The sequence below is a fragment of the Cavia porcellus genome, unplaced genomic scaffold (assembly GCF_034190915.1).
Source record: "Cavia porcellus strain 051 isolate PalLab524CR breed Dunkin Hartley unplaced genomic scaffold, mCavPor4.1 scaffold_6, whole genome shotgun sequence".
Classification (NCBI taxonomy): Eukaryota; Metazoa; Chordata; class Mammalia; order Rodentia; family Caviidae; genus Cavia; species Cavia porcellus.
In genome coordinates this window covers 80,268,035-80,282,235 of record NW_026947489.1, presented here as the reverse complement: position 1 = coordinate 80,282,235, position 14,201 = coordinate 80,268,035, and the positions used below count along the sequence as shown (strand labels likewise).

The 14,201-nt window shown below is 54.6% G+C and overlaps 1 protein-coding gene across 3 annotated transcripts in view; it reads left to right on the top strand.

Annotated features, from left to right (window-relative positions):
- Positions 1 to 14,201, top strand: part of Foxn1 (forkhead box N1) — a 28,338-nt gene extending 14,137 nt beyond the window's left edge. For 2 of the 3 annotated variants that reach the window (XM_023565055.2, XM_063251182.1), the window contains exons 2-9: positions 116 to 252; positions 612 to 1,073; positions 3,122 to 3,235; positions 4,963 to 5,093; positions 6,418 to 6,514; positions 10,058 to 10,265; positions 10,416 to 10,910; positions 12,698 to 14,201. In XM_023565055.2, coding sequence (XP_023420823.1) covers positions 130 to 252; positions 612 to 1,073; positions 3,122 to 3,235; positions 4,963 to 5,093; positions 6,418 to 6,514; positions 10,058 to 10,265; positions 10,416 to 10,910; positions 12,698 to 13,017 — 1,950 coding nt within the window. In that variant the 5' untranslated portion in view covers positions 116 to 129 and the 3' untranslated portion in view covers positions 13,018 to 14,201. The remainder of the gene's footprint in view (positions 1 to 115; positions 253 to 611; positions 1,074 to 3,121; positions 3,236 to 4,962; positions 5,094 to 6,417; positions 6,515 to 10,057; positions 10,266 to 10,415; positions 10,911 to 12,697) is intronic. The other variant, XM_063251183.1, reaches the window with a different exon arrangement.

Genomic DNA, 14,201 nt, shown 5'->3' with positions numbered 1-14,201 from the left:
TGTTTCTTCTCTTTCTTCTCAGTGCAGGGGTGGGGTGGGAGTGGAGGTGGTGGTCCTAGGGTCGGTCGCCCCTAGATGTTGGTCCTCCTTCTCATCGCAGCCGGCTTTCTTCAAGGCCAGGACCGGGTGATGGTGTCACTACTTCCGCCGCAGTCTGACGTCACATTGCCGGGTCCCACCAGACTGGAAGGGGAGCCACAAGGGGACCTGATGCAGGCTCCAGGCCTCCCTGGCTCCCCTGCCCCACAGAACGTAAGTGTCTGGTACCCAGGGCCCAACAATGGACATGTCCCCTTGACCCCACGGGGACCTCCCTGGGTCTGTCTTATGCCTTCCATCAACAAACAAGTGCTTCAGGACTGTAAGATCCAGAGGGGTTCAGACATAAATCTCTGTTCACTCTGGGTTTCCTATCAGCCTTGGGGCACCCCAGGTTTAGGGGCAGTATGTCCTCATCAGCCTTCCAAGGACAGGCGGTGTCTTCTGCATTGTTTTGGTATTCCCCAGAGCTCAGCCACAGGACATTTTCCCCAGCACACAGTAGTGACCTGTCAGGGAACACAGCCTGGTCCCATCTCCACTCAAGGACTCTCTGCCCTCTGTCTACCCAGAAGCATGCCGGTTTCAGCTGTTCATCATTCGTGCCCGAAGGCCCTGCTGAGAGGGCACCCTCGCTGCCTCCACACAGCCCAAGCGTTGCGTCACCAGGTCCTGAGCAAATCCAGGGTCACTGTCCAGCTGGCCCTGGCCCGGGCCCTTTTCAGCTCTCACCCTCAGACAAGTATCCTGGCTTCGGCTTTGAGGAGAGTCCAGCAAGCAGCCCCGGGCGCTTCCTCAAGGGCAACCACGTGTCTTTCCACCCGTACAAGCGGCATTTCCACGAAGACATCTTCCCAGAGGCGCAGACCGCCCTGGTCCTTGATGGACACTCTTTTAAGACCCCAGGGGCCCTGGAGGCCTTTGAGGAGATCCCTGTGGACGTGAGGGAGGCTGAGGCCTTCCCGCCTGGCTTTGCAGCAGAAGCCTGGTGCAATGGACTCTCTTACGCTGGCCACGAGCCCAGCCAAGTTCTGGTGAGTACCACTAGCCAGTAGCAATCTACCCCACTCGGGCCTTGATTTCTAGTGGCTGAGAAAGTGTTGTCTGAGTTAAAAGTCCCCACCTTTCCTTCTCAGACCTTGTGTCTCAAGAGCAAGTAGCAAGCTCAAGAGTTGGGCTCTTGGCTCCATATTGGACCTGCTGGTCAGCTGGGGCAGGATGCTGGTCTGATGGGGTGTGGAGGGGGCAGGTGGTGGAGGCAGGTCAGGCAAAGGAAGCTGGCAGCTTCCCAGAGGCTCCTGAGTCAGGATTCCAGAGTGTGACTTCTTTGTTTGTTTAAGTGTCAAGAATCCCCAGCCAGACCAACACGCCCACATGCAAATGTGAGAAGAAAAACACATTCAGAGGCCAGAGAAGAGGCTGAGGGAGGGGCCACAAAGTGAGACACCCCCCGCCCCAGCCCCAGCATCAGTGTGCAGATTTGAGAGATTTTGTAAAGGTTAAATTATCTCAAGGGGCCCCTCCCAGCCCTCTTTTTTGCCCAGAATGGTGCCTGGGTATATTCATGAAATTCTTTGAAAGTGCATTGGCAAGTTAGCATTTAAGTCCAGTTATTCCTGCCACCATGTGACCTTGGGCAAGTCACTTAACATCTCTGAGCCTCATCACAAACTTAGGGGTACATACCTCATAGGATTGTTTTGGGTTGGTTGGGTGGTTTTTTTGAGACAGGATCTCACTATGCAATTCAGGCTGGTCTCCAGTTCACTATGGCTGGTCTTGAACTCACAGAGATCCTTCTGCCTCAATCTCCCGAGTGCAAGGATTACAGGCACGCGCCACCTGGCCCTGCAGGATTATTGCTTTGGGAAGTAAAAGGGAGCTTGTTTGCCACTCCTCAGCTCTGTTCTGGAGGTCCACGAGATGGGGACGGAGTAGCCTGGCCCGGGCTGTGCCTACTCCAGATGCCCTCTTCGTCTCTGCTTTCAAACATGCCCCCCATTCTGTCTCCAAACCTCTCCCCAAGAAGATACAGAAGGCAGGTGATACCTATCAGCTATGCCAAGGATAGAATATTATCCTGACTCTCCAACTCTCAGGTTCTGGAACATGGCAGTAGCCAAGTGAGGATACCATGACATCCACCACTGCCCTCAACTACTGTCCACTCAGTACCAGCTCCTGGCCTTTCTGCAGGCACTTCCTTTTCTCTAGCATATTCCTACTATCCTCATTTTGTAGAGGAAGACAATGAGGCTCATGGAAGCCAAGTAAAGTGACTTGGCTAAGGTTTTCTCAGCCCGGAAGTGGTGAGGCCTAGACTGACCGCACACTACTAACCCTGCCTCATACAGGAGCGCTCAGGCCCAGAGACTCCTAGCTGGGTCATCTGTGGCACGTGGCTTCCCCTCCGAGGACTCGGCTCTGTCATCTGTCAAATGAAGGGGTTGCACCCAAGTGTTCTTGGCCCTTCCAGGCCTGAGATTCTATGATTATGGCAATCTCTCCATCAGCAACCCCAGGGCACACCCAGAAGTAGGTCAAGGCTGATTTGCCCCTCTGGCCCAGGTACTGATTTCCCAAAGCCCCTGGTAACACTGAGAAAAGCGGTTTACCTCCTCCTGGGTTTGTCCACCTAGCTGGAATCCCTGTTGTTCCTGCTTAGGGTAGAGCTCTGTGCTAGGTCTTGAGGTGCTGTATGAACCTCACAGAGATCTCTGGCTCAAGAGACCTCTGGTTCAGAGATCCCTGAACCTCAGGCTAGGCCTGTCGCAGGCCCAGTATGGCCACTGATAATTCTCTGCCACCTCTCTGGATGGCCCAACCTGAACCTCTCCTCTGCAGTCAGGTGGAATGTCATAAATACTCTGAGATCTGGTCTTAGCTCTGCCACCTACTTGCTACCAACTTGCTGAGTTCCCTTGGGGAAATCTTTGCCCTTCTCTGTTCTCAGTTTATTCTTTGGAGCTAAACTTTAAGGGAAGAAAGAAGGGGAAGGGTTGCTTGTTGTGTGATGCTCAAGACAATGGAAAGAGGAAGGAGAAAAATAAGGCTCAACCTGCTCCTCTGCTTTCTCTTCTAGCAGGGGTCAGAGGTCAAGGTCAAGCCCCCAGCTCTGGAGAGTGGCCCTGGAATGTACTGCTACCAGCCCCCTTTGCAGCATATGTACTGCCCCTCCCAGCCACCCTTTCACCAGGTAGGTCTGGGGCAGGAGGACATGCTTCCCAGGGGTCTAAGGAGAGTACATGGGTACGTGCTGTGTGAGGGGCAGAGGTGAGCATACGGGAGCATGTGCAGGTGGGAGGTGAAGGCAGCAGGGCCCTGAGCCTCAAGCGAGGCCTCCAGGAGTGGGTAGCAGTGGTTAATAGGATAGGAAGCAATCACCTTTCTCTCAAGGTGGCCTGGGCTCACCTGAAACCCTGACAGGGCCTGAAAGGTCTGAAGTGATTGTGGCCAAGCGTAAGGCAAGGCCATGTTACAAACCAAAAAGGGAAGGAACAGAGCAGCCACCTCAGACAAAGCAGAGCAGGGAGAAAAGCAGTATGACCAAGGAGGGCAGGGGACAGTGAGCTTCCGTCTAGGTCACGTCTTGCTATGTGACCTTGGCCTCGCACTTCCCTTGGGCCTAGAGGAGGTGGGTACCTGGTGTAGGGTGAGGGCTCTGTGGGGCCCAGCCCCAGAAGGCTTCAAGCCCTCGTCAGCCTTGGCTCCTTCTCTACTACCCAGCTCTGGCCCCTCCCAAATGCACAGGATGCCAAAAACTTGCCCCACACTGGTGAGAGATGGAGGTTTTTAAAAAGAGAGAGAGAGGGAAAAAAAAAAAAAGAACCCAATGCAGCCAGGCAGCTCCCTGGAGTCACTGGGCAAGACACAGCAAGTGACTGCCCAGCGCCCAGCTCCATCCACCTGCAGCCTGGCACAGAGACAGGCCCTGCCTGTGGAGCAGGTTCTACTCCCAGCTCTTTGGCATTGGCCCTAATCTTGGCCAAACGGGGAGGCAGTGGCGGGGGGGCAGTCTGCCAAGTAAGGTAAAGACACAGAGGGGAACAAGGGAACACATGGCACAAGGGAACATCCTCGCTTCCGCGAAGGGCCTGGCTGTGATGGCTGAGCAATCCTGAGAGTCCTGGTCAGCCTCAGCAAGGAATGCTCCTGAAGCCAGGGACTGAGCTACTGCAGGACTGAGGTCCACCAGACCTTAAATGGCCTCACTGTGCCGAGCCTAGCCCTGCTTTGATGCCCTCTGCCGTCTACACACCCTTCTCGAACAAGATGGCCGCACCCAGGGCTTTATGGAGCCTGAAGAGAGGGTGACTCAGGCACTGAGTGTCTCTCGGTGACCTGGAAAGAGCACTTCAGCCTGGAGCAGCTGGGGGAGTCAGAGTATCCTATCCCCTACCCCCATAAAACACCATCCCTGGCACCGCAGCCACTCCCTTTGCCGTAAAACCACCTCCCACCCCCACCTGCCCACCACCGTGACCGGCTCTTTCAAAGAGCCACTGAAACTCGTAAAAGATGGCAGTGCCCAGCAAACACCCAGGCTGGACATCCCACTTCCGGCCCGACAGTTCAGGAGAGGGATGGGAGGCCTGGAACACCAGCCGGGAAGGACACGGCTGCTCCTCATTCTCTCCAGCCCTGCCAGATTCCAGCCCTGCCATCACCATGGCAACCAGAGCACCTAAAGGGTTGAGAGAAGGACTGAGAACTCTGGGAGTTGAGTTCCAGGATGTAGTTCTCCTCCCAGCCCCTCAAATGTCCACACTGTTGGCCACCTGCCAGACAGCTCTGCTGGGGAGTGACAGGGCCCATGTAGGAAGGAGAAACTTTTTGGCTCCTTCTCTGGATGTTCCCTCCCGCTTTGGAAAGGTCAAGTCCTATGGTGGTGGTCACTCTGTCCCCTTTGACCTCTGTCTACAGTACTCACCAGGTGGTGGCAGCTACCCTGTTCCCTACCTGGGTTCCTCGCACTATCCATACCAGCGGATTGCACCCCAGGTCAGCGCCGACGGGCACCAGCCGCTCTTCCCCAAACCCATCTACTCCTACAGGTACATCTCCCAGTGCCTCTGGGGCAGACAAGGAGGGGCGAGAGGGTCCTTGGGGAAACTGAGGCATGGCTTCCTTCTTGTGAGAGGTGGAAATCATACTAGTGGATTTCAGCTTGGGGCAAGGTGTGAACTGACCGCTGATCTCTCCTCCAAGTTTGCAGAGTCATGTCTCTGGATTGACTCTGCAGATGCTGGTGCCTTGAATGAGACCGCAGAGGTCCAATCTCCTGGGCCTCAGGGCCCAGGATTAGAGTTTAGTAGAGTTCTTTTTTTTTTTTTTTGTCTTTTTCCTTTTTATCGGTACCAGGGATCGAACTCACGACAGCCTGCTTGCAAGGCAGGTGCTTATGCCGCTGAGCTAAATCCCCAGCTAGAGTTTAGTAGAAATGCTCGCTGCCTGGCCCTATGCCCTAGAACCAACGAGAAGGCTTCACCCCAGTGTTCCCCCAGAAACACATGCAGGATGGAGTCTGCAGACGTGACTGTTATCCACCATGCCCCGAGTCCGGTGGATCCTCCCTGGGACTAGAGTTTTAAACGCCCGCAGTACACAGCCTGGCTCAGGGGCCTCTGCTCTCATTCATTCGGTCAACAGTGACAGATGACCTAATGTGTGCCAGGCCCCAGGCAGAGGTCAGATCCTCAACTAATGAGACAATGAGGAACTCACACATCAGCCAGGAGCAGAGAGAGGGGCAGGCAGAAGGCAAGACTTGCAATGGAGCAGAGCTGGGTTCAACACCAGGCTCTGGAATTTACTAGCTATGAAACTCAGGCAACTTACTTCATCTCTCTGAGCCTCTGTTTATTCATCTGGGGGAGAAAAAAAATCAGGGGACAGTGATTCAGTCTGTTGGAAAGACTGAGTAAAGAACATGGAGGGTAGAGTGTCCAGCGACCCCGAACCTTGGTTCCACACTTCTGTCCAGGCTGAGGACCTGCTGCAAAATGACACCTGCTCTGTAATGAGTGCTTCTGTGTGTACAGCATAGTTCATCAGTGTTCCTCAAACTCCGAGGTGCCTATTACTTTTTCTTACTTCAAAGCTGAGGAAACAGAGGCTCAGAGAAGTTAAGGCACTCAGCCAAAATCACTCAGCTAGTATGTGGCTGAGGCAGGCAGCAACCTCTGTTTCTCAAATTCCAAAAGACCTTTGTTTATCTGTAATTCCTGACCTCATTAACCACCCCCAGGACACTTTCTCATCCCCTCTTCTTTTAGCCTCAACCTCACAGAGCCTCTCACCAAGAGAGGGTGCTCTGAGGGTGGGGAGCTCAGGATCTGGTCAGAGATTCAGGCTCTCAGGGGCTCTCTGTGTCTTCAGCATCCTCATCTTCATGGCCCTGAAGAACAGTAAAACTGGAAGCCTTCCTGTGAGCGAGATCTACAATTTTATGACAGAGCACTTCCCTTATTTCAAGGTGAGTCCAAGACCCGTCTCCCTCACACCTTGGACAAACCACAGGGCACCACCCTGAGGGGAGAGAGGAGTTGGGATGAAAGCGGAGTGGGGGGGGGGTGCTTGCCCCTCAATGCACTTTCCCTGACCTCCACATTGGAAGCTCAGAGTTCCAGAAGAAGGGGTTCTGTACAAGGGCAGAGAGTCCAAGCATCTCGCCCCAAGTTCACAGCAACCTGGAGTAGCCACTTACCCTGAGCCAGGAGAGGCATTTCAGGGAGAAATGGGAGTCTGTCCCCACCTTTACCCCTGGATGCTGAGAGGTTGGAAAATTCCAGGAAGAGCTGGTCAGCCAAAGTGACAGGGTATATACTAGGGTGAAAGAACCTATCGCCTTCCTGGGTGACATTAGGATCCGCCTCCGTGGGCAGCAGGTCCAGCTGCAACTCTCCCAGAGGGTGGGGCTCGGGCTTCATAGTCTCAGGGTTTCACTGGCCCACCGGACTCTGCCCTCACCCCTGTGCAGGATTTGGTTCTTATCAGTCGCAGAAGAGGATTCTGGGGGCTCAACTCCTTCCATTGATGTAGCACAGGAGCCCCTATCCTCAAATGAGCAGATATATCAGAGACAGTGTCTGTCCACCTGAGATCACACAGTAGGCAAAGCTGTGCTGGGCAAAGCTGCTCGACCCTATCTATGTACCACTGCCTCTCCCTTGATGTGTGGTAGCCACCCCAGACCCCCTTGCACAGATTCTTTCTCCTGGGGTGGGTGCAGGAGAGGCCAGGGCCTGTGTCTAAGGAGTGTGTTCTCCACGGCTCCCCAGGCAGAGAAAAGGGCCTGAGGCCCAGATAACCCCAAATTCAGCTCCACTGCCAGAAGGTGACTCTAACTCTACTATCTACCCAACTGTCTGCCTGGGGATAGTTTGCAGCTGAGGTCCAAATGAGTCTGTACCCACTGAGCTGCTACCAGATGGGATGGACCAGAGGGTCAGAGTGTCCAGCCAGGAGTGGAAAAGTATGTTGACCCAGGAAGAAGGAGGAAAGGGAGGACAGTTGTCTCTGGCACTAGAGAAGTATCGAAGCCTGCAACCGGGGCTGCCCCCATACCCCAGCAGGTCAGGGAGCCCCAATCTCCCTAACTCTAAAGCTGTTGAAGGGCCCTCCAGGGCCTCAAGGAGCCAGGCCAGAGAAAGGGAAATGACGGCCCTGCCCCTACCTCTGGGCCTCCCTCCCTGCCGACTCCTGGCCTGGCCCCCAGCCCCTCCCTGTATCTCCTCTGCCTGGCTTAATTATTTTTCCTGGGAGCCGTGTAATCCCTGTTTTATAGGGCTGAAGAGTGAAGAGGTCTAACAGCTTTTTTTTTTGGTCCTAGTTGTTGTTCTTAGCCAGTTGCATCACTCCCTCACTCCTGAGTTTACATGTAACTTCAGAGAGGGGAATCTGTGAGGAGAGGAAAGAGCCGGAAGGCAACGCAGGCCCAATGTGGTGACCTGGGCAGGACCCTTAGCTAGAAGACAGAGCTGGAGTCTAGGCTCTGTCATTGCTTCCTTGTGTGAACCTGGGTTGGCCTTTTCTTTTCCTTTTTTTCTGCCCTTTCTTCTTTGGACCTCAGATTCTCAGTCTGTAAAATGGTCGCATTTGGACCAGTCAGCACACAGATTCCTCCCAACTTAAAAGTTCCCACCATCGCCAAAAAAACCAAAAAATAAAAACCAGTTCCCCTCTGACCCACCTGAGGAACTACTTCCAAGATCCTCTTCCCTTTCCATCTCTCACTCCCCACTTGGATGTCATTTTTCTGAACAGGGACAGAGGCAGCCAAGGTGGGCATCCTATGGCCCTGTAAGTCAGGGATGTGGGACTGGGGAAGTGTCCAGCCACTGGACATAATTGTTAGTGCTGACCATTCCTCTTCCAAACAGGAAGTGGCTGGGGTGTGGGCTGCCCTAGAATCTTCAAGTTACAGATTTATGAGGCTATAAAATACCCGGGTGCCCATTAACTCTGCCCATAGGGCGACATAGCCTTGACTCCTAGTGGAGACTGCTGTAGGAGTTGAAGTCTGGTCTACTGGCTCAAGAATCCTCCCTGATGACACTGGAAGCCTTGAGGATTATCGCAGTCCAGCCCCTTGTCTGGCCAACTGTCCCCAAGAAAGGCTCCAACAGCTGCTGCCAGCAACTTGCAGTGACGCTGGCATCAGGGCCCAGTTCTGCTGGGCATGATTCAGCTTGGCTGCTCCCTGGGGCAAGTGAGCCAGGGAGGAGGGAGTGGCCACCCCTTGTTACCCAGAAACTATGGGGTGAAAGGGAGAGGGGCTGGAGGACGAGAGCAAAGGAGCTCCGTGAGCCCAGTGTGGCAGGTCTCTCCTCAGTCAGCCCCAGCTGGGCTCAGGGCAGTGGTGGAGCCTGGGACAGAGCTGGAGAGTGGGCCGGGAGGCCCACTGTGCCCCCGCCACCGCCTCTCACCAACTGAGTCAGCCTAATGGTTTTTACAACCCTCCCTGAGTACAATTACTGCACTGGTGGCATGACCGGGCCTCCTAATGGGTGTTTATTCTGTTGGCACGAGCACCCCCTGCCTGAGGGCTGGCCTCCCCACCAAGGCACACCTCCGGGCACACTCATGCGAACACACACCCACACACCGAGGTGACTGCGGATGCGCACACACACACACCCAGGGAGACTTTCCCACAGCCATCCGCAGCGGCACGTACATCCTGGTACTCAGGAATTCACAGGCCCATCCCAGGGAGACTCGGCTCACAAGGGGAGCCACGCCTAGGGATGCAGGTGTGTGTTCACACTCGCTGTGCCTCCATGCACCAACACCCAGATGTATACTCAAATATATGTAAAACGTGAGCACGCACCCCAGCGCTCACCAGCCTTACCCATCCTTCTGTTCTCCCGAGTTTGCCCTAGAGAGAAGACAAGCCAGGAGAGCTTTCCACATCCCCCCTCTGTTCCTTCTCTGCAGCTGGACAGGACTTGGTGGAGTGGCATGGAGTCTAGGGGGTCCAGTAGGCCTGATCCCACTCTGGTGGGTGTGTGGGCTAGGAGCCCTCTGTGGTGCCCGCCAGCTCTCCCTTTAGGCACCACTCATGCTCCTCTGGAGGGCCAGGCCAAGGGCAGGATAGGAAGGAGGCACATTTCAGGTGAAAAGCGTATGTGGGAAGCCAAGTGTGGTGGGCACGCATCTATAATCTCAGCACTTCAAGAGACTGAGGCAGGAGGACAGGACAGCAAACTCAAGCCCAGCTTGGGTAACTTAAAGAGATCCTGACTCAAAAAAGTAAAAAAGGGTTGGGGATGCAAGAGCCCTGGATTCAATCCCCAGTACTGGGGGGGAAAAAAGACAAGAAAAAGTAAACAGGTGAGGTTAAAGTTCCTGCCTGCGGCTTCCCCACCACCAACAGTGCCACACCTATGCACGGTGCTGAGGAGGTAGCAGTTCTGTGCCTGGAGTGAGCAAGGAATATTCTAGAGTCCAGACTTGGAACCAGATGTTGCTGCCTGAGCTCAGCCTGAATTCTTGCTTTGCTCTGCTTGGGCAGACAGCACCTGATGGCTGGAAGAATTCCGTGCGCCACAACCTGTCCCTCAACAAGTGCTTTGAGAAGGTAGAGAATAAATCTGGAAGTTCTTCTCGCAAGGGGTGCCTGTGGGCCCTCAATCCAGCCAAGATTGACAAGATGCAGGAGGAGCTGCAGAAGTGGAAGAGGAAGGATCCTATCGCTGTGCGCAAAAGCATGGCCAAACCAGGTGAGGCTTGCTGGGCCCCCCCAAAGGAGAGACCAGGGAACCTGTGAGCCAGACAGGGTAGTGTCAGGGCCCAAGCGAGGCCCAGTGAGGGGAGAGCACAAGTGGAGGACAGAGATCTCATGGTGTTTCTTCTTTCTTGGACCTTTCCAGAAGAACTGGACAGCCTCATTGGAGACAAGAGGGAGAAGCTGGGCTCCCCACTGCTGGGCTGTCCGCCCCCTGGGCTGGGAGGTGCAGGCCCCATCAGGCCCTTGGCACCCCCTCCTGGGCTCTCCCAGCCACTGCATTCAATCCATCCAGCACCAGGCCCCATTCCTGGCAAGAACCCCCTGGAGGACCTACTTGGGGGACACACACCTCCCTGCTACGGGCAGACATACCCACACCTCTCACCGGGCCTGGCCCCTCCCGGACCCCCGCAGCAACCATTGTTCCCACAGCCAGAAGGGCACCTTGAACTGCGAGCCCAGTCGGGCACCCCCCAGGACTCGCCTCTGCCTGCCCACACCCCACCCAGCAACAGTGCCAAGCTGCTGGCTGAGCCCTCCCCAGCCAGGACCATGCCTGACACCCTACTGCCAGACGGAGATCTTGGTACTGACCTGGATGCCATCAACCCCTCTCTCACTGACTTTGATTTCCAGGGTGAGCTGGGGATGGGGAAGGGGAGGTGGAACAGCACGGGAGGGGTGAGCCTGGCAGTGTGGCTTGTTCTTGTCAAGCCCCCAGGCTGATGACCACTAGCTATTGGGTTTCTGGTCACCTGAATGAAGAAGAACCCAGAGTGGGTGTCCAGCATCTGACTTGCTCTCTGCCGTTTGGAGCACAGGGTGGGGGGGAATGTCCTTGACCCATTTTCCTCCGCTGCTGTCCTGAACATGTTCTAACTGACGCATCTTCAAATTGCCCTCAGCTCTGGCAAGGCTGGAAAGAGCTCAGTGTTTTATCTCACACTTGATTGTGAATGACTGGCAGGCTGACCATTTCCAGAAGCATGTGCATTTTTGTCAGAGTTCACACTTTAATGCAGAAGAAAAGAAACCCTCTTGCTGGGCATGGTGGCACATGCTTAGAATCCCAGCACTCGGGAGGCTGAGGTAGGAGGATCATCTTGAGTTTTGAGCCAGCCTTGGATATATAGTTAGGTCCAGGCCAGAGACACGAGTGGAGAGGGACAGGGACAGAGACAGAGACTCCCTAGGGAGCAATGTAAGATCTCAGATCTGGGAGGAATGTAAGACTACAGAGTTGAGCATGTCACAGAGATATTTGGGGATAGAAATCCAAAGAGTGGTCCTACCTGCTCCATCTCTGAACAAAGTCAGGCCCCCTTCCCATTCTCATCTCAACTGCAGTGCACTCCCAGGTTGCTAAGAGGTTTGGAGAGGGCTACTGACCCAGCCTCCCACTGTGTATGCACAGCACAGGGGCATCCACAAGCAGGTGGAGGTGGCCTGCCCTCAGGGAGGTCCCAATCTGAAAGGGAGACAGCCTGGGGCCTAGGAAGCTACTATTAGAAATAAGTTCATAAATATCCTCACCCCAGTCCAGAGGTGGAGAGCAGGGAGCCAGGGACACATTGGATACAATAAACATCTACTAGAGTGAGGGATTTAGCCAACAAGTGCCTGCCTGCCAAACCCAAGGTCACCTAAAGCACCTTTACAAGGTCATCAGCTGGTTGCCTTCATCTGCTTTTTCTTCTGGACACAAGAGAATATTAAACCCATTATACAGAAGCACATAGACATTATGCAACCCAAGGTCACTTAGCTAGAAAGAGGATTGGAACCCGGACAGCCAAGGCCAATCCAGGGTTTGGTCAGACTTTCTTCCTCCAGACCCTGCAGCCCTAATGCCCAGGGCAGCCACAATGCAGGTCACATGACATAGAGAGGGGTCAGGAAACAGCTCTGGTTGCGCCTCAGAGCACTGTTGATTGTGCTTCCTGGCTCCATTCACAGTTCTTAAGCCCTGGAATAGAAATGGCCCATGTTCATAACACTTCATCATTTCCAGCAGTGCACTGTGGGAAAATCTTTCATCTGAGCTGCAGAGCCACCTCCCCTGGGAGCCTAGGCCGAAGCAAGTATGAAGAGTTTGTGGGGAGTTCTCCCTGGCTAATTCCAAGAGCACAAAATTTGCATCAACCCCTCCGTTAAGCAATCCTCAAATCTTGTCCTTCCCAAAGTCTCTCCTCCCCGCCACAGAGGTGGTCTGGATCTATGACTTTCACTCTGCTTCATGCAGAGGAGTCTGAGGCTCAAAGAGAATCAGTCACTGCTTAGGGTCACACAGGTCCTACTGGTTTTGTGCCCAGTGTCTGCCCAATCCTGCTCTCTGCAGCATGTGACAGCCTTAGGTGAGGGGGGAAAGGGCACCCCTGGTGCCTCCTAGTGATGTTTGTTCTCTCCTCCTGCTCCTCCTCCCAGGAAACCTGTGGGAACAGCTGAAGGATGACAGCTTGACCCTCGACCCCCTGATACTGGTGACCTCGTCCCCAACGTCATCCTCCATGCCGCAACCTCTGCCACCACCTCACTGCTTCCCTCCAGGGCCCTGTCTGGCAGAGACAGGCAGTGGGGCAGGTGAATTGGCACCACCAGTGAGTGGGAGCTCCGGAGCCCTGGGAGACCTGCCCATCACCACTCTCTACTCAGCCTTCATGGAGCTGGAGCCCACGCCCCATGCAGCCCCTGCAGGCCCAGCTGTGTACCTCAGCCCCAGTTCCAAGCCCATGGCCCTGGCATGAGCTGTGCCCAGCATCAGCTCCAGCCTTTGATGGCCGGGAAGTCCTGGCTGGTTGCCCACATCGGGCTCACCTTAAAGGTCAAGGAAGGAAAACACTAACTGTCCCCTATGCCATTCAACCAACTTGCTTGTTCACTGGCAGCTGAGGTATAGAGGACACCACCCAGGATACTGCCCCTCACACATTTCTGTTGCCTGGTGGTCCAGCTCCTCACTCAGGGCACCTCAGAGAGCAGCTATGTGGGAAAGAAGCAAACGAATCCTCCACGGGACACTCCTATCCACCCATCAGCTCTCCTGCACACGCAGATTCATGGAGTGGCTCAGACACACCCCACACACACACACACTGCACACAGAGAGATCCACACCACAGCTTGCAGAGCCTGGCTTCATTTCCGAGGTATCTGGGAGCTAAGGGCTTTGGTTACCAAAGCTCAGGAGCCCCATACCAGGCCATAGTTCCCCCTGGAACTCCATCCTCCCCTCGGCCTCCCCCAGTCATGTTCTTTCCCAGAAGCCTCCTGTATTTATTCTCCTGTCTTCGTCCCATCAGCCCAGCAGGGAGGAGAGTGAAACTTCTCCCATGTTGCCTTCGGAGCTTGCTCTGCCAGGCTCCACCCAGCTTCAGCACAGTACCCTGCCTGGCTGCTGCCAGGGTGACACACAGGAGGGGTAACGTCCACCCAGAGAACAAACTGAGCCCAATTCCAATACAAAGTGTTTGGAAAGCCTTTGCCCTCAAAAACTTGAACAAGTCCTCTCCTCCCAGTCCTGGGTGTGGGAAGGGCCCCCTCCATGTCACCACAAACCTACTCTTTGTCTAGAAAGAAATTCCTGTAGTTTAGGCCCCAACTTACTAGTTACTTTGACCATTTCCAGAAACCTGGGCATTCAAGGCAGAAAAGCCCGGTACAGGCTGGTGAGGAAAGCACCCATGCCCTCGCTCTTTGCTTGACTGGCAGAGCCAGGTCATCTAGGAAGCACAAAAGATGTCCCTGGAGTCCTAGTTGTGGTCCAGGTACCTAACATCCACCAAGTGGGATCCTCACCCTACCCTGGGCCTGGGGGTGACAAGAACCTCTAAAGTTTTGCCTCAGACTCATATGCAGCACAAACAGATTCCTCAATGGCCTGCCATTGTCCCCTGTCCTGGAACAATAAAGCAAGTGCCTTGTGGTCTCA